General features: G+C 54.2%; 1 protein-coding gene across 3 annotated transcripts in view; it reads left to right on the top strand.

Moving 5' to 3' along the window:
- The window catches only part of VSTM4 (V-set and transmembrane domain containing 4), a 95,028-nt gene that overhangs the window by 5,880 nt on the left and 69,247 nt on the right, over positions 1 to 19,901 (top strand). For all 3 annotated transcript variants that reach the window (XM_079793517.1, XM_079793518.1, XM_079793516.1), the window contains exon 2: positions 2,419 to 2,823. In XM_079793517.1, coding sequence (XP_079649643.1) covers positions 2,419 to 2,823 — 405 coding nt within the window. The remainder of the gene's footprint in view (positions 1 to 2,418; positions 2,824 to 19,901) is intronic.

Here is a 19,901-nt window from a genome sequence, read left to right as displayed (position 1 = left end):
ACCGGTCATGTTGGGTTAGAGTCCACGCTAACGGCCTCATCTCACTCAATCCCCCCTTTAAAGGCCCTGTCTCCGCAGACAGCCACACCCTGAGGTCCTGGGAGCTGGGATTCAGGATGTGAATTTGGAGGGGACCCATTCAGCTCAGAAGAGGGATCTTTGCACTTCAGTGGGCGGGTCATGTGGAGCCTTGAGTGAGGGAACAGGGGGGTGAAGGAAGGCCGAGGCACTGGGAAGGGGACAGGAGGCTCATCTTGGGAAGAGGGCTCATCTGTTGCCTCTCCTGGGAGCTGCGGGCCCCTGGCCTGAGCCGCAGGAGTGGAAGGGTTACTAGTTTGCCTCTAGGATGGAATCTGGCCTCCTGTGGGGACCCAGCACTTGGCACACTCTCCTGGTTTCGGTCACTATAAATAATCCCTCCTTCATGCAGTGTTAATAGGAGGAGGCTGGGGTGTGGGGGCCCAGCCTTGCTCTCATCCCACCCATATTGTTTCAATTTCCTGCCTTCCCGCTCTCCTAGCCTCCAGTGGGGAGCCAGCCCTGGGGGTGGGGAGTTACACTCAGTTCTGGAAGGCAGCTGCTGCACCCCTGCTGCTCTCTGCCCAGGAGACCCCGTCCCCATGGAGCGGGTCAGCCCCCTGCTCTCTGCCTGGGAGACCCTTTCCCCACGGAGCAGGTCAGCCCCCTGCTCTCTGCCTGGGAGACCCTGTGCCCATGGAGCGGGTCAGCCCCCTGCTCTCTGCCTGGGAGACCCTGTGCCCATGGAGCGGGTCAGCCAAGTGGTCTGGCTGTGTTGTGCTCCCTGGGAACGCCCACCACACGCCCTTTAGACAGGGCCCCTGCGGCCGGGGGCGATGCGCCTGGGCCAGTTCAGTTGGGCACACGGCCCGGTGCAGGCCGGGTGGTGAGCTGCAGGGAGGCAGCGGGACCGTTCCTCCCCGTCCTGCGCGGTGACTGTGTGGACAGTGATTGTCAGAGGTCGCCCCAGGAGCCTGCCTTCCTGGCCCCTGCTGATCTGCATCCCGCAGCTCCCTGGGCCGGCTGTGTCCCTGTCGCTGCAGACACAGGAGACTCATTCTCGTCCACAGCGACTTAGCGTCCAGCCAGCATCAACCTTTTTCTTTTGAATTTACTTCCATCTGTTTTAAGAGACTGTGGTAGTGTGGCAGGCTCAATGGCGACCCCGAGATGTGTGTCCCGATCCCTGAGCTGGTGCGTGTACTTATATGGCAAAGGCACTCTGTGGTGTGGTTACGCTAAGGGTCCGGAGTGTCCGGCGGGCCTGGCTTCTAAGAGGTGAGAGAAAACGTAAGAACATTGACCTTCAAGTCATGGCTGTCAGGGTGTTCGGTTTGTTAAATCAATAGTAGAAACCATACACGGGGGTGAACTAATTGGCTGGTTTTCACCATGAAGAATGTTTTTATCCCCCCCCGCCCCGCTCACAGCCCCTGCGCAGTGTGAGTCAGGTCTCTGATCTTGTCCTCCTTCCTCCTTGCCCACCTGCAGCCCTGACCAGGGCCAGAGCTCCTGCTGACTCTGACCGCAGGTGACCAGGTGACTGCGGTGTGGGATGGCCTGGTGCGCCGCCCGTGCGGTGGGGGGCAGGGAGTGGGGCGCCCCGAGCTGTGCGCTGGGCTGCGGGGGCGAAGTGGCTCCTGTGAGAAGACGCCCTGCTGGCAGCGGGGTGCCGGGCCCCCTGTGTCCTCCTGCTTCCGCCTGCAGGGCGGCGCCGCCCGTGGGCCCCGGGGCAGCCCAGTGGCCGCCCTGCGTAATCCGGAGTGGCCGCTCTTGGGGGTCTAAGAAGGAACCAGACACCCAGTAGTGGCAGGGCCTGGAGTCTGGAGCGTTTGGGGGGATTGGGAGTTTCTCTCACCTGTTCCTGGTTCGGTCTTTTCCCTACACTTTGGCTCTGAGTTGAGTCCAAGAGGCTCAGAGCAGGAACGGAGAAGCCGGCGGCTGTGGCTGCGGGCGCGGGTCTAACACCGCGGGTGCTGGCGGCCTGGTGACAGCGGGAGCAGCTGGAACAGGGACGGTGCCCGGAGGGGCAGCCCGCCGGCCTCCCCCCCCCCCCCCCGCCCCCCGCCGCAGCATTGTCCACTCAGGCGGGCAGCGAACTGGTCCCAGCAGGCCTTGGGGAGGCGGGCTGGAAATGTTTAAGAGATGCTAAAAATCCAAATTTTATGTGAAATATTCTAAATGTTACACATCAGCAACTAATTAAAATAAAATGGAAAATACATGGGCTCCCGCAGAGGCTCCCCCAAAAGGAGCCCCCGCCTCCTAAGGCCGAGTGAGCGGGGCGGGGGGGGGGGGCAGCCCCCCTCCTGCAGCTCCGGCTCCCGGAGTGGAGGGCGCGCTGTCCACCTGCGGAGGCGCAGGGCCGTCCTCACCGTCCTCCTTCCTTTTTCTCTGCAGACGTCTGTGGGGCCCTCAACGTGACCGTGTCCCCGGGGCCCGTGGCTGACTACCTGGAGGGCGAGAACGCCACTCTCGTCTGCCACGTCTCCCAGAAGAGGTGGGGGAACAGCTTGCTGGCCGTGCGCTGGTTCTTTGGGCGCCCCAACGCCAAGGTGACCTTGATGGTGAGGAGGAGCAAGCACGGCGCGGTGAGGTACTACGGGAGGTTCCACAACACCTCCTACCAGCAGCGGCTGCGCCTCCGGGAGCAGAAGCGAGGGCGGCTCCACAATTACACGCTCTCCGTTCTGAGCCTCCGGCCGGTGGACCAAGGGCATTACGTCTGCAAAGTCCAGGAAATCATCCAGCAGAGGAACAGGTGGACGATCTTGTCCAACAGCTCCTCAGAGACGGAACTGAGAGGTAAGCACGTGCGCCCTCTCGGAGAGGCAGGCGCAGGAACAGGTGCGCGGTCCTCACCGGGCCGGGCTGGGCCTCCAGGGCTCTGCTGGGACACAGCTCAGCCCTCGGGGCCTCTCCACAGGACCAGGCCAGGTGAGGTAGGTCTTTCTGGGGATGCTGGGCTCAGCTGTACTGTAGACAGGAAGCAAGGACAGGAAGGAGCCAGCCGCCCAGCCGCCCTCGGAGCAAAGCCTCCTTCACGTTTGGAAGATGGGACTGTGGACGCCTGGCCTGCGCTCAGGCCGGCAGCCTGACTGCTTTAGCTGTGGGCACCAGGCATGGGGGGTCGGGGGGACCAGGCTGGCAGCCTGACTGCTTTGGCTGTGGGCGCCAGGCATGGGGGGCTGAGGGGGGGGGGGCGGGGAGGCACGCAGTGGGAGGTCCTGCGGTCAGCTCAGGCCTCGGGGCAGAAATGACATCTTGGATTGCTTTGAGTTTGTTCGCCATAAAGCGGGTCGTCCCAAATACGAAAGAGAATCGGATTTTATTGCATACGTGCAATACCGTGTCCAAGGCATCAGTGATGTTTGATGAGCCTTTCCAAGGAATAAAACCCAGCGTGGAAGGTGTTTTTAGTGCACGAACAGGGATAGGTTAAGGCCGTGGTCGGCAAACTGCGGTTCACGAGCCACGTGCGGCTCTTGAGTGTGGCTCTTCCACAAAATACCACGGCCTGGGCGAGTCTATTTTGAAGAAGTGGCGTTAGAAGAAGTTTAAGTTTAAAAAATTTGGCTCTCAAAAGGAATTTCAATCGTTGTACTGTTAATATTTGGCTCTGTTGACTAATGAGTTTGCTGACCTCTGGGTTAAGGGAATATCTACCGGCATAGTCTTGGAGCAGCACAGCTTTGTCCTTAAACTTTGCTTGTTGTAGTGTTCTTAGGCACAGAATGATGTATTATCTAAAATGTTGAGCACTTTTTCTTTGTAAGCAAATTAATTCAAGAGAATAAATGATCTTAGTATAAATATATACTTTGGCCCAGAAAGCAGAAAAATACCTCGGGTGACCGAAGGCTGAGGGAACCCAGTCTGACGGCTTGGCTCGGAAGCAGGACTGTGTTCTGGTTTGGGGTCACAGCATCTGGGCCGGCATCAGTCTCTCGCACGAGGGCTCTGCCAGCTAGAGCAGATACCAGGTTCCCCACATTCCGGGGAGAGCGCCCTCTCCTCACTCACCTGAATCTACTCAGGAGGGCCTGGGTCCCCAGAACAGGTGTGCACTTGCTCCAAACCTGAGGCAGTTCATAGCGATGCCCTGGAGTTGAAAAGCTGCCCCCCTCACCTCCTCCTCCCACTTTATTCCCTTCTCCTTACCTCCTCCCCTCCACCGTCCTGGTCTTTCTCCCTTTCTCCCAAAGCCCTCTCTCTTCTCCCTCTTCTTCCCTCCCATCCGCGACTCTCCCTTCTCTCTCCCCTCTCCCCCCTCCTCACTCACTGCCTCCTTTCTTCTTCCTCTTCCCTTGGTCTCTGTCCGGGACTCAGGCCCCCACCCCCGCCTCGCTCTCCTGAAGTGGTTCTAACTCTCCAGCAGCTGGGCCTCGCCCTGTCTGCTCTGCTTCGAGCTTCCTGTTCCCACGGTTCTGGGTTCCTCGAGGGTCCTTGCAGTTCCTCAGCCTCTGGGCGGGTTTCTGGTGAGAAAGTTAAAACTTTAGGAAGCAATGACTGCATTTCTAGAATGGTCCTCGTGGGCTTCCGGGGGTCTCCGCTAGGGGTCAGGAAGAGGTAGCCCAAGGGGAGGGCCTGAAAGCCATTCCTTGCTTAGGCCGGGCGGGCTGCGGGTCCAGGCGGGCACAGGGCTGCGGGCTGCGGGTCCAGGCGGGCACAGGGCTGCGGGCTGCGGGTGCAGGCGGGCACAGGGCTGCAGGCTGCGGGTCCAGGCGGGCACAGGGCTGCGGGCTGCGGGTCCAGGCGGGCACAGGGCTGCGGGCTGCGGGTGCAGGCCTGCCAGGCTGCAGGTCCAGGCGGGGACAGGGCTGCGCCCAGCCTCCTGGGGTGCCTACCCCAGGCCCACGCCTCGCTCATTGCCAGGGGCCTAGTTTTGCTGCATCTGTGCCTCAGTAGACGTTACATGGAAAACAAGAGCGAAACAACACAATGGAAATTCTGTGGGCAAAGACGTTCAAGTCGGAATATTAAATAGAGACGCTCAGAGACCGTCTGGATTGAGCGCCTTTGCCCTGGGCTCTGGAGCCCGCACTTCCTAAATGCTGCTCTCCCCCTTCCCATGGGCTTCTCAAGCCACTCACCCAGGGGGTAGCTTTCCTGGGATCCTTCCTAACCCCCCTCCGTCCCCCCCACACCCCCCTGCTCCTGCCCTGGACCTTGGACTGTCCTTGCCATGTTCCTCACTGAGCTCAGTCCCTGTGAGCTCCCAGCCAGGCCGATGTGCCATCGCGGTCTCTGCCCAGCTCGCCCTCTACCCAGGCTGACTCATGCTGATGCACTTACGGGCTGGTTCTTGGCACAGAGCAAGGTCAGACGCGAGCTGCCCCTTATTCCTCACCCTGCTTTCCACATCCTGGTTGTTTTCTATTGCAAAAATAATGTAGCTGATTAGAGAAAACATGGAAAAATACGGAAATGACTGGCAATACCTCCACCCGGCATAACTGAACATTTCATTGTAAATCCTTTCAGACATTTTTATGCAAATAAAAATTAAAAACCTAATTCCTCTCATTCCATAAATACCGCTTGGGGACTGGCTTTCCTCACATGACTAACAGTGTGCACGTCTTCCTGTGTTAGATGCGCTGCCACAGCATCATGTTCATGGTGGGACAATGTTCCGTAACGTGGACGGACCACAGTGTAGCCCCGCGTTACTGTTACTCACGTGGTTCTAATTCCTTGTCAGTAAATCTTCACTAACGTCCCTGTCCTTAGAATAAAGTCCTGGAAATAAGGTTGCCAGGCCAGTGGGATACTCAATTTAAAGACTAATACAATTTAAAGTGTTGAATTGACCTCTAGAGTAGTTAATCCTATCTAATAAAGAGGGAATATGCTAATTGACCCTCATGCCATTGCAAAGATGGCAGCACCCACAGCCAATAAGGAGGGAATATGCTAATTGACTGCCTCGCCCTAAAAGATGGCGGCACCCACAGCCACAAGATGGCGGCGCCCAATACCCTCAGCCCCGCTGGTGTACCTGCCTCCGGAGTCCCCCAGTCCCCTCAGCCCTCCAGCTGCCCAGGGCCAGCCCAAGGCTCAGGTAACCAGGGCCGGCCGAGGCTTGTGCTGCCGGCAGTGGCAGCAGCAGAGGTGTGATAGGGCGTCGCCTTCCCCTGATCGCCGGGTCGCCTCCTGCCCCTGGGGGCTCCTGGACTGTGAGAGGGGGCAGGACAGGCTGAGGGCCCCCCCCCCCCCGCCGTGTGCATGAGTTTCATGCACCGGGCCTCTAGTGAGTTTATATTCCCACCAGCATTGACAATGCCTTTTCCCATGGATTGACCTCATAACATATACTTTTGGGGATGATGATGATGATGATGGTGGTGACTAGGAATGCCTGAAACAATAGCTGGTGTACAGCTGACTCTCAACAAGTACTTGATGAGTGAATGACTTGCTCTTGACTTGGTGGACAGTGCCGCCCTCTCGGGGAGACCTCACCCCTCTTCCCCTTGGCCTGTTCCAGTCGTACATCTTATTCAAGGTTCCTCGCCCATCCTTCCTCCCCCACAAGGCCTTCTTGGTATGTGCCAGCCCGTGGAGACCTCGTCCACCCATGGCCTGTGTAGCTTATGTGTTTAGTGCTGCTTACACAACATAGTGTAATCACACCATGTGTTTTTTTATAAGCTGCTGGGGCAGAGAAATGATGTAAAAAATACAGATAAAAGAGTCAAACAATGTGAAAACCAAGATGTTAGAGTCTGTCTTCCCTCCTTGCACCCTAATGCCCGGCGGTGATCGTAGTCGGCGATGTGGTGTAGCTCCTCGGGCCCTCTCCTGCTGCCGTTCATGCACACCCACACACACACAGTTCAGCAGCTCCACACCTAATGCTGTAAGTGTCACGGGTGATATTGTATGTGCTTTTGTGCAATTGAGATCACAAAGCGAGATAACACCAAACTACGTCCATCATTCCCAGGGCTAAAAACTTGGGGAACTCCCAATATTTCATTAACACCAGCAGTGCCTCAGGGAACATCCTAGTCTATGTTTCCAAGTGTTTCTGCTGGGTAGGGGCTTGCTCGGCCTGAGGCTGCCCATAGGTAAATCTTTCATCAACAGTGCCCAGATGCTCTCCGCAAGACGTAACAGACTTATACTCTGACCGTCATTGCGTGATGGTATCCATTTCCCTGAAGCTTCATTAACAATGGATATTATTAATCTTTTCCATTATTTATCTCAGTAATGGGAAAATAATACTTACTATTGTCTTGATTTCAATTATATTTAATACAATACAATTTAATTTAAAGTACTGTATTGAATTAGTAGTGAGGTTGTACATCTCTACATGTGTTTATTGACTGTTTAAAAATGTTCTTCTGTGTGTGGCCTGTCCATAACCTTTGCCTGGTTTTCAATTGGTTGCTGTCTTGATCTATGTGTTTTTTTCTGATCATTAATTTGTTAGCTGTTACACATGCTGCACAACTGTCTTCCTATTTGGTACTTGTCTTTACACTTTTTTTTTCTTTTTGCCATATAGACATTTTACATTTTCAGGATATTTATGCAAAGTTGCCATTTCTTTTCTTTATGGTATTCCTTTTTTCCCAGTTGTATTTTTTAATTGACATATAATTTATTTTCCACAAATGGCACATGGTACCTTGGTTTTATATCTTATCTAGAAAGATGTTTTCCACCCCAATCTTATAAAACTGTTTTCCATATTTTTCTTTAATGTTTATAAAGGATTAAAAGGAAGTATTACTATTCATCTATTTGGAATCCATTTTTATATAAGTATGAGTAGCTAATTTACTTTTTGTTTCCAAATGGCTATTCTGTTGTCCGTACACTATCTGTTGCTCAGCTAAAATATCCCTGTCTTGAAATGCCACATTTTATAAGCTAAATCTTATAAATGTACATTTAAATGTAAACTTTAAATAAATGTCTTGCCTATTCTTATACATTTAATTTTTCCTTCAGGTGATTTTACCTATTTATAAAAATTATGTTAGGGTTTGATTTTATTAGGATTTAATTGACTTTATTTAATTGACCTTGGGTGGATGTATACATCTTATACATCTTTGTGATTTTAAATATTCCTATCCAGCCCTGTTGTGTTCCTTAAGTATCTGGTTTTTTTTTTGTTGTTAATCCTCACCCCAGGGTATTTTTTTCATTGATTTTTAGAAAGGGTGAAAGGGAAGGAGGTAAGGAGAAAGGGAGGGAGAGAGAGACATTGATGTGTCACATTGATTGGTTGCCTTCTGCCCGGGACTGGGATTCAAACCCGCAACCCTTTGGTCAGTGGGCTGACACTCTAACTGAGCAAAACTGGCTAGGGCTGAAATATCTTTATTTATTTATTATTTATTTATTTTGCATTTTAATTTCTTAATTTCTTTATGAAATGTCTTTAAGTAAAGATTTCTTCATGTAAGTCTTAAACATTTTTATTGTGTTTATTTTATGCTTGTAATTAGCATCTATCCCTAATCCTTACACACGCACACATAAACACACATATACCTCCTTTAAATTGGTTATTCCTGGTCCGTAGAAAAGTTCTTGGCTTTTATTTCATAACATGAGTTATCTTGCTTTTTTGGATAGAGTCTTTCAGTTGCTTCTCAATGATACGTGCAAATATATCCCTCATTCATTTTCTAGCCTGATTCAATTGGCCAGTCCTCTTGTTGAAGCACTAGGAATTGTAACTCCCGCACTTGAGCCTGTGCCTGGACCTTGTTTGTCCATCTAGCCCATACGCTGCTGTTAGAGACTGTCAGTTACCTCACTGAAAGCCAGCTTTGAGGTGTCCATGACTTTTCCACGGTTCCCACCAGTAAATGTAACAGAAAAGGGTTTGGTCCAACAGTGTCTCTTAGTAATATAGCTTTTCCTTTTTCAGTTTGTTGCAGCCCTTATTTAAGAATCTATTCTGGCCCCGCCGGTGTGGCTCAGTTGGTTGGGCATCGTCCTGTGCACTGAAAAGGCTCTAGTAAATTCCTGGTGAGGCGCATACCCAGGCTGTGGGCTCGATCCCCGGCCAGGGTGCATGCGGAAGGCAGCTGGCTGGAGGGAACGATGCACCTCACCAGGTGAGCAAGCCCATCTGGAAAAGCCCAGCCCCGTGTGATCGCAGCTCTGTGGCACCTCGAAAGGCGGACCTTTGGAGGCAGCAGAGAGATGAGAGGCTGCCGGGAAGGCAGCAGGGAGGCTGACTGGGGGGGCGCCCCGGGGGCTCAGGGCAGGGAAGCCCTCCGTGTGATACACAAAGGTGGGTGTGTCGTTATGCATCTGTCACACCCACAGAGCCTGCGGCACCAAGAGAGGACCCTGTGGAAGCCTGGGGCTGCGGGTGAAGGGATGTGTCGGTGTGGGGTCGCTGACTGTAAGGACTGCCCCACTGGTGGCGATGCTGGTCATGGGGGCGGCCGTGGGGCACATGGGAAGTCTCTGCCTTCCCCTCAGTTTTGCTCGGAACCTCAAACTGCTCTAACGTCTTAATAATAAAGCACAGTGAGAAACTGTTTCATACCCACTGGGACATTCCTATAGCCTATACTTTACAACTGACTTTTCTCCCTTTTTTTAAAAAAAAAAAAATCCAGAAACTTGCGTGCCCCTAGTCCTTTGGCACTCTTTGCATTTCCAGGACGTCTCGCTTTCCTTAGCTGGATCCTGTTTGACCTGTGGACGAGCATTTAGGGAGGTGACAAGTTCTGCTTCTCCAAGGGCGGGAGGGCCGAGCCTGGCGGCGCCCACACTGCCCAGGTCGCTCCTGGGAGGCTCGCTTGCCAGCGGAGTGCGTTAAACTGGGGAATGTTCTTGGAGAGCCACAGCTCCGTCAGACTGGCCGATCACAGTCTAGCAGCTTAGTTGTCTGTGGCTATTACTGGGGGTCAAGTCTGTTCCTGTAACACCAGTCCCTGCCACGCGCCCTTTGCTTTGCTCTTTGCGGGGGAGAGGAAGGGATTCGTTACAAGGGGCACGCGGGGAATTGGGCATAACCCGCAGCTTGCCACATCCTCGCTGCGGACCGAGCGGGGTGGCCCCTGCGGAAGCCCAGGGCAGTGGCTGTGTGCCTGTGCAATGCGTCACCAACCACAGACAAGTTCAAACGCCAGAGCAAAAGCCCGAAAGCGCACGGCCTCCCCGTCTCCGCAGCGCTGGCCGCTTGCTCTGCTCTCTGTAGTTTTGAATTTTCTCCAAAATGGGGTTCGCCTTAAGCGTGTGTGTGTGATGACCAAAAATAAGTAGCAAATTATTGGGGAAAGTTTACACAAATGAATGAACTTGTTACGGCTTTTTCCTGGTGACACCCCTGAAAGTGTCTGGCTAAGCAATGCAGGCTTATCAATTTGGGGTAAAGCCTAAATTACCATTTTTTGTTTTAATGGTGCACATTATTAAAATATGATGGGAAATGGGGATTTTGAAGAGTGAGGAAGTACTAAACGAGTTTATCTGCAAACCATGTATACGTGAGATTGTGGGGGAGGGCCCCCGGCTGGTTGGCACAAAATGAAGTGAGCAGCAATGAAGAATGACAATATCTGACGCTGTAGGTGACAGTGACATGGGGCTTGGCTTATCTGAGAGAACCCGCCATGCCAGATGGACTTGTCAGTGTCACTGTTATCACACGAAGTAGAAGAAAGGCCAACGAATGCTACAGTTTCCTCATTGGCTGTGCCGTGCGGTGTCGCCGAGCGAGAAGCCAGCCTGACAGGAAATGGATGGACGCGTCCTAAGGGGCACGCGGCTGGGGCCTCTGGAGAGACTGCTAGGAAGCCAGGGGGTCAGTGTTGGGTTTGATTTCATTTAATTGTTTTATCAATGACATTGAAAAAGGAGCACACTGCACCCTAATGAACTTTACAGAAAAGACAAAATTGGCAAATGTTCTTAATGTCAGCGAGGAGTGAAACATAATAAAAATGAATCCAGAGAGGTAAGAAATACAGGCAGGAAATAACAGAATGAGATTCAATTTGGAAAATGGCTAAGTAACACGTTTGGGGGAAACGGCCGCGGGCCCTGTTGGGCCGTCAAGGGGGGGCTCGGGCTGTCCCTGGGCGGGGCTTGGCGACGATGGCGCCGGATTCGATGTGCGTCTGCAGTGCGATGTGGCAGCACGCAGTGGTCGTTTCCGTCCTCCTGCAATGGTCCCGGTGTCCCCGAGAAGGAAGGCGGCTGTGTCCTGTGTCCTGTGCTGGTGAGACTGTAATGCAGACGACACAGTCCGTTTTGGGAACCTCATTTCCAGAATTTAGAGTCAAACTACAGAAGAGGGGAAACATGGTAAGGAAATGAGTGGCAGCCTTCGGAGACGTAAGCTCGGCCGAGGAGCGGTGCTGGCTCAGGGAGGAGATTGCGCCGGAGAGGATGTTGGCGGCTCAGCAGTGCCGCGTGGACTCACTCTCCGCCTCGCTCAGTGGGCACCGTTGAGCCTGCTCTGCGCCCGGCCTCATATGCTGGAAACGGGGGGACACATGCCTGGATCTCCCCACAGGGGTGGCAGACACACAGACAGACATGATGTTAGAGTGCAAGTGCAATGCTAAGGGAGCAAACGGGCATTGTGGGATCCGTCCTCCTGGGATGAGGGAGAAGGCAGTGCTTATGCTGACACTGGGACTCAGGGGGCATGGAGTGGGAAGCGAGGCCTTACAGCAGTGGGTCAGGGCCCTGCAGCCTACACTGGGAGCCAGAGGCAGCGAGAGCTGCCAGGTGAGTAGGGGAAGGAGGCGGGCATGGTGGTGGAGGAGCTGGGACCCGATGTAAGGGATTTACACTTGACTTTGTAGGGCAGTAGTCTCAACTGTGCCTACTGGTGAACATCGCCAGGGCCACTGCTGACAGGAGGGCCCCCAGGCCTCGCCAGGAGAGACTGGTCAGTCTGGGATGGAATTGGAATGTGGAACACGCAGTCCAGGTGATTGGATCCCTGCGTTAGGCCCTGGAAGCCTGGGAAGCATGTAGAGTCTTTTGCTGGATCCCTCTGTTGACTGCTTGGGACATGGATGTCGAGGGAGCAGACTAGAGGGTGAGGAGGGAATGTCTTTGTAGTTGTTCAGGCTTGAACATGGAAGACTAAACTTAGAGGTAGAAATGGAGAGACAGTACGAGGTCAAATGAGAAGACTTCAGAAGTGACTGGATGTGGGCAAGGGGGAGAGATTTGGGGTGACTCCCAGGGGTCTAACTCAGTAAGTACGTGCAGGGCAGTGCCCACAGCTGACAGAGGGACGGTGCCGAATGGGCCACTCCGCAGGGAAGGCTCAGGGTTGAGAGTGACATGGTGGCAGGCCATGCTGCACGATGGGCGGTACATGGACACATGGAGGCGACGATCTGTCTGCTCTGGCTGCTGGGCCCTGGTTTGTAAGTCAGGCAGGTGAAGCCGGGGCAGGGGGGAGACCCCCAGTGGGTGGGGGCCAAGGATGGCGTCTTGGGAAATAGCAACGTTCGGGGCAATCAGAGGAGGTCAGTGTGCACGTGGTCCGGAGGAGGTTAGTGTGCACGTGGTCCGGAGGAGGTCAGTGTGCACGCGGTCCTGAGGAGGTCAGTGTGCATGTGGTCCGGAAAGGTGATTGTGCACACAGTCCAGAGGAGTGAATGTGCACTCAATCAGAGGAGGTCAGTGTGTACGCGGTCCAGAAGAGGTCAGTGTGCACGCAGTCTGGAGGAGGTCAGTGTGCACGCGGTCCGGAGGAGCATGGTTCTAGGCGGGAAGGAGGTGTATCCACCTCCACAGCAGTTGCCCGGGAACCCTGTGGCCTCCGCTCCAGTGACAACTATTCCAAGGTAACCCCTTGTCGCTCAGTCATCATGAGCAGGTGAGCTGCAGGGGAACCCACCAGCCCCAGGAATGGTGGGCGGTCTGAGTGTCTGTAGCCATGGCTGAGGCACCGCAGGGCTAGTGCTGGGGACACGGCATTTGGGGTGGAAATGGAGGGAGGGTGAGCAGACATTTGGGAATTTTCCAATAGGAGACAAAGTTGCTCACAGGACCTGTTCTCAGGAGTGACTTGTTTATTTTTGGGGTGTCCCGGGGTTGGATTGAAGATATAATAGATAGACTAGTGCAGAAATGTCCAAGTGTTCTTGGTTCTTGATGGCCTTAAACCAAAATAAGTAGCTACGGGTTTTGTTTTGACATAGTGGGGTCCCAGCATTTCATATAGTACTGGAGGCCTGATGCATGAAATTTGTGCAAGGGCCGTGGCTCTGGCCCCCACCCACAGCCCCCGCCCACTGCGGCTTTGTCCGGAAGGAAGGACGTCCGGTCTAATTAGCATGTTACGCTTTTATTATTATAGATTATTATAGATTTCTGTCCTAGAATCTGCAAGCATGATACGTCCCCAGAGACTGAGGTGAGTTGTTCTCTTTTGGGTGAATTTCAAGGTCACTTTTCTTTTTAAAATATGTTTTTTCTTTTTTGTTTTTTTATTGACTTTTAGAAAGAGAAGAAGGGAGAGAGAGAGAGAAACATCAACAAGAAACATTGACCGGCTGCCTCCTGCACTCCCTGCACTGGGGATCAAGCCCACAACCTGGGGATGTGCATGGGTCGATGCTCAACCACTGAGCCACACCAGCTGGGCCCAAGGTCACTTTTGAAATGAGGTGAAGATTTGATATGTAGGGGTCCAAACCTCTCCAATAAGTGCAAAATAATGTTTCACTAGTTATGGTAATTTTTTTTTTGAAATTAATGGTACTTTCGGGAGATGTTCGTTGTCCGTGTAGATGCCAAGGCGCGTCTGCTCCCCACACTCAGTGTTGGCAGGTCCCTTGCTGTGCATCTGTGTGCGATAATAGATTAGCTGCCATCTTCCCATCACCGGGACATCAGGGTCCCGCTGCTCTCCACATGCCCTCGCCGCCTCTGTCCGTGTCCCCGCACCCAGGCACTTCTGGTTGTGTGTTGTCTCTGCTCTTCAATAATCCCTCCACCTCCCTTTGCGGCCCCTGCTCCCACACCCTGGGGTCTCACAGCCTGAATGCCTTTTCCGTCCTGCCTGATACCCTGTGGTGCCCACACGTGTCCTCCGCGGACACTGGTCTGGCCTGGCCCCTCCAGGACGTGCAGGTCCGGTTCTAAGCCAGAGGGCGGCTGGTGGGGATGGGCGGTGTCTGTGGGAGGGTCTGAGAGGGGCCTGAGCTCCCGGCGGAGGGCAGGCTGCGCAGGGCCCGGGGCCACGTGGTCACAGCTGTCCCTGAGGGTTTGGATGGGCCAGTTTTTAGCACTCCGCCTGAGGGCTGGCACACCGCCCCCCCCCCCACCAGGAAGCACAACCTCCGGGTTCACAGGAGTGACCTTGCCATGCCATTCATTTTTGGCTTCTGCCTTAGGGCATCAGCAGCTTCGAGTCCCCAGAGGTCATTAAGAAATCACCCTCGGTGGCCCGTCAGCCCAGCCGCCCCAGACTCAGATGCAGTCTGTGCTGGGAAATGGAGCTGTCTTCCTCTCGGTGACAGAGCTGTGATGGAAGCGATTGCACAGGCTCGCTCCTGCTAGCAAGCCAGCTTTCCATCTAACCCAAATAGCATCGTCCAATACGCCGAGCTGTTGTTGACTTACGATCATCTACGTAATCCGTAAATGTGAGGGGTCCTCAAAGCACGGGGAAAACTGTTACCTGAGGCGTTTGGGGCGAAGATGAACGCATAGTACAAAGTTAGAGGGGACCTAGTAATTGGATCTCAAAGTGCTACCACAGGGAACCAATGTTTCCAGTTTCAGTGGAAGAAATTAAGTAATTCCTTTTTCTCCGGAGACATGGGAGAGATAATTAGGGATGAGATTAACTAAACATGGAGTGCTACTTCTTAATTAAACAAGCACACATCATGATATTTAAAGTGTCAACAGGTCCGGATGCTCAAAGGGAACGAATTGACAACTGGAGTGTAATTTAAACACACTTAAAGCAATTCTTCACTGTGCCCACGCTCATTCCCACAGCCACTGTCTGGGAAGAACTGAAGAGACTGGAAATGTAAACCAAGCAGATGTGTAATCTGCCCGATGGATTCCCACTCTCCCGGGGCCCTGCCTCACCGTCTAGGGGAGGAGACGCGTGTAGATGTGGGTATAGATCTGACAGACAGAATCGAGGTGGCCAATAAAAAACGAGAGTGCAAAAGGGCCACACACGAAGGTCACTCTGGCGTGGGAGTAAGAGAGACAGGATATTCTTGGGAGGAACGTGACAACGGCACCGGGAGGGTGTGGGCTCTTGCTGGGGCTTCAGGTGACAGTCAGGGGCCATGCTGACCAGAAGGCCCAATAGCCTGAGCGAAGGTGTGGACTGGGGAGGAGAGAATTTGCAGATGATTTGATGGAGCTGGGTGCGTGTTTGTGGCCGGTCAGGGCCAGGGTGGCCGGTGGTAAAAGGAACGGTTGGCACGGTGGAGCTGGCCAGGGAGCTTCCTCCCGAGACCGTGCTGGCTTCTTCCTGCACGCACCCTCACACCTGACAGCACACGGAGCACTACAGTTCCTTCGGATGGAAGAATGAATGAGTGATCGAACCCTTTGGTAAAATGCCGTTTTAGTTCATAGCAACAAGGAGTGGAAGGTAATAGCAAGCAAAAATAGAGACCGATCCTGGAGTCGTATTTGGAGAGGGCCAGTTACCAAGCCCTAAGTTTCAGAGTTCCTTAACCGCAGTTGGGGTCGCACGGCCTTGCATGCTGCAGCTGATTGCTTTTCCAACGGCCTTGTTGCCGTGGGAAGCCTGTTTAATACGTTTTATGTTTGCTCTTTGGGTTTGTATTTTAGAATTTGTCCTAGCATGAATGCAAAAGGAAAGAATGACTTGAAATAGATGGAGCTCGGGCGTTTCCGTTTCTCACGGCTGCCCATCAGAGCCGGCTCGGAGGAACATGACAACGGCACCGGGAGGATGTGGGCTTTTGCTGGGGCTTCAGTGACAGGGGCCATACTGTACCGGCTCCTTTGTAAACACACTTGTGAGACGGGCTTAGTCCTAAGGTTTGTTCTTAGTCTTGTTTTCCTGGATTAAATTGAAGAGGTTGGTTTAGTTTCCAGTCCTGGACGCTGCCCTCGGCCGGAAGGGAGGTTGGGGCACAGCTGACTCCTCAAGACTTGCATTCCCTCCCCCGTGTCTCTGTGGACTCGATCCCACTTTCCGAGTGGGGCAGGGGCCTCGGATCAGACTTCTGGTGAAGGTGTGCACCTGCCACGCGATGCTGAGCTCTCCCCGGATTGGATTTCTCACACCAGCAGCTCAGCGTGACGCCCGGAAATCTCCGTGGTACGAGAGTCCCAGCGAATCCTCCTTCCACTGGACTTGAGAAACGCGAGACTCTGTGCACTGAGTGAAGCAACGGCCTGTACAGTCAAGGTCTGGGGAATCTGGAGAGCACTTGGCAGCCTGGCGCAGCAGACAGAGCCACATGGAGGCGTGCCCCCCCCCCCCCCGGGCCTCCCCCAGCACGTGCCTCTGCCCCTGTGGCCCACATCCTCTGTGCCAGGGCCCCTGCACACGCTTTCCCCGACGCCTGCACCCTGCAAAGCTTCCTGGGTCGGAAAGTGCCCCTTCCTCGGATGTGGCCCGTGGGTGCAATGTAAGCGTCTTTGGTGGTAGGTGAGCAGGAGGGAGCGCACAGGAAGGGTCCTCTGCCCGGCGTCAGCCCTCTGTCCAGTGGGTGCTTCAGTCCCTCGCCGCAGGCCCGGGAAGGTGTCCGTGTCCTCACTGAGCCGGAGCCCAGGAAGGGGCCGGCCGGACCGTCGCCACAGCCTGTGAAACTCCTCCCGGGGAGTCGGCATCCTGTTCCACTTAGGAGCGAAGGCTCCCGTTTCACACCGCAGAGCGATGGCTGCCCTCACGGGCCTGCTGCCTCCAGACGCCAGGCCGATAGGATCTGTGCGTCCCGGGACCTCTGCACGGCATTCTCCCAGGCTGTTTGATCCCGAGCCACTTTTCAGCAGCTCTTTCCAAGGGAGCCAAGGCCTGGTGTCTGTCACAGCACGTCCTGCTCTCGGGGAGGGCCCAGGACGCCTGCAGCTCAGTCACCTGGGCCGCCGCCCGGAGGGCAGGGTGCTGGGCCCCCTGCGTGCCAAGTCTGCAGCTCAGTCACCTGGGCCGCCGGGTACTGGGTCTGTAGTGAATGGCAGAGCGGTCAGGAGGCCAGTGATGGTGAGCTCCAGAGTGCTCTTCACTCCCCTCTCCACCCTGAGCCCACGTGCTCCCTACGTGGAGTGAGACAAAACCAAGTGCCCACTCAGTTCCTGGTACGGCTGCGTGGAGGAAAGGGCTTGACGCTGAGGCCAACAGCTCCCTTCTGCTGCCCTGCCCTGTTGCACCACCTCCTCCCCGCCTTGCGCTGCTGCACCGCCGAGGGAGGTGGGCCACTGCTTGTCTGCTACCAAGCCCTGCCGTCATGCTGGCCTGGCTGGATCCCCCTCCCGCCCTCCGTGTGCCCTGGCCTGGCTGGATCCCCCTCCCGCCCTCCGTGTGCCCTGGCCTGGCTGGATCCCCCTCCCGCCCTCCGTGTGCCCTGGCCTGGCTGGATCCCCCTCCCGCCCTCCGTGTGCCCTGGCCTGGCTGGATCCCCCTCCCGCCCTCTGTGTGCCCTTGTGGTTGGTGGACTCAGACAAGGGGCTTGACAATGGACCGAGGTTGTTATGCGGAACCTTGGGAAAATCTCGGGAACCCTGCTGAGTTTAGGTGAAGATTTTCTTTCTTGTCGGAACAGGTAAGACTCCGGCCATGGTGTTGATCAGTTGCTGTGCGATCCCATAAAGCAGCTGCACTGGGTTTGTTCCTTTAAGACAAATTCCAGCTCGCTGTCCCCACACGCCAACGAGGGGGACCGGCCTCCTGTCCCATGTAAGGCAAGGGAATTACAGTTGGACTAAATCAGGGGTCCATAATTTTTGAAAAGAAAAAAAGAAGAGAGATGAATAAACAACGATCTAATGGCACTTGGCTTTGCTAGAATGGTCCAGCCTGTTCGGGGTGCAGACATTGAGCCGTAAGGACAGGGAGCGCCGTCCATGGCCATTTGAACAGCTGAAGAGTCACCCTCGAGGCCGAGGGCTGACGGCACGGGGCAGGCAGGCAGGTGTGGGAATGAGGGGGTAAACGGAAAGTCCCTGCCTTGGAGACCTGGTGTCCTTATGAACACAGAGGGCTCACGAGGTCTCCGGCGCTGTTCTGAGCATGTCACATGTACTAACCCCTGTGCTGCCCACGCTACCCTGAGGTGGGGGCTCCTGGTTATCCCTGCATACACGTGAGGAACTGAGGCACCGGCAGTTAAGTGACTCGCCCAAAGTCACACAACCAGCAAATGGCAACTTAGCATTTCAACCCAGTCTACGTCCGTTCATCTCAAACTGTAAATGTGTGCGATTCACCAGGGACTCTGGGTTGAGAGCAGATGCTGTCCAGCAGACCTGGGCTGGCACCAAGTGGTCCTGCACTCCTGACCAGCCCGCATGGCACCCACCGCTGGTCCTGGAGCCGCCTGCAGCGGGCGTGAAGCTGTGAAAACCCATGCACGCTAATTCAGGAGAGAGTAAGGGCACGGAGCTCCTGAGATGCAAGGATAGCAAAGACAACACATCAGCCCTCTGGGGATGCAGGGTGCCGTCAAGATCAAGTCTCTCAGCCCCGTAGGTCCTCTCACTCCCTCCTTTCCTGGGCAGGGTCTGTCTTCTGTTCTGTTCTGCTTGCCCATTTTCCACACACAGCTGCCTGCCCAAAGTCCACGGTTTCTTCCAGCCTTAGGGTCCACAGCAGCCACATGTACGCTTTCTTAGTGTCAATTCTTGAAGGGGGTGGCTGATTGTTTGCTCTCACAGTCAGCGAGTGCAGAGGCTGTGGGTGGAGCAAACGAGGCAAGAAGGATGGTAGACAAATGGTCTGACGTATCTAATAGAGTGCAGGACCAAGTACCGCCTGAGTCCACACCTGGGCTTGGTGGGGCCGTTAGAAGGAAAGATAGTTTATTTACTCGGCCCCTGCCAGCTGCCAGGCGTGTGCCCAGGGATGGGGACATGCAGGTGGGAGATACGGCTCTGGTGTCAGGGGATGCAGGTGCTGATGGGAGAGGAGTTCTTCTCCAGAACAATAGGCTAACTTACAGCCCACCTGGCCCTCCTCTGAGAACAATTAGAAAAGCTGGCAAAAGCTGCATTTTAGCTTTGCTAATGACATGTTTATTCCATAAATACATTTGTATTACATAATTACACATTATCTCTGCACATTTCAGCTATCCTACTTGTTCTCTGAAAGACAACATAGATAGATGATAGATGTTAGATAGGTGATAGATAGGTGATTGATAGGTGATAGGTGATAGATAGATTCTTTTTATTCAGGTCCTAGACCTCTTCTCCAGAGCTCTTCAGTGTGGTGGCCATGGACCACAATGCTGTTAAAGTTAAGTTGATGGAAAGGAAATACAGTCACAAATTCCGCTTCTCTGCCCGGTGGACTGTGCGTGCAGCACGGAGAGCATGTCCACCACCTCCGAAAATTCTACTGGACAATATTTTAGTTCCCTGGCACCTTGCGTTTTTGGTTGGGTTAGTTTTTAGATTTTTATTTATGACTAGAGGCCCAATGCATGAAATTCGTGCAAGAGTAGGCCTTCCTTCCCCCAGCTGCCGGCACCGGCTTCCCTCTGGCACCCGGGACCCGGGCTTCCCTCTGGCTGCTGGCAGGCACCCGGGACCTGGGCTTCCCTCACAGCCCGGGCTTCGTCTGGAAGGTCATCAGGAAGGACGCCCGGAAGGATGTCTGGTCTAATTAGCATATTACGTTTTTATTATTATAGATAGTATTACCCGTGTGCATGGGACTTTCTGTGGTTCAGACTCTGTAATTTAGTCCGATGTTCAGA

This window comes from Cnephaeus nilssonii (genome assembly GCF_951640355.1).
Source record: "Cnephaeus nilssonii genome assembly, chromosome: 16".
Lineage (NCBI taxonomy): Eukaryota > Metazoa > Chordata > Mammalia > Chiroptera > Vespertilionidae > Cnephaeus > Cnephaeus nilssonii.
The sequence above is the reverse complement of the archived record's forward strand: the minus strand, read 5'-3'. Positions and strand labels throughout refer to the sequence as shown.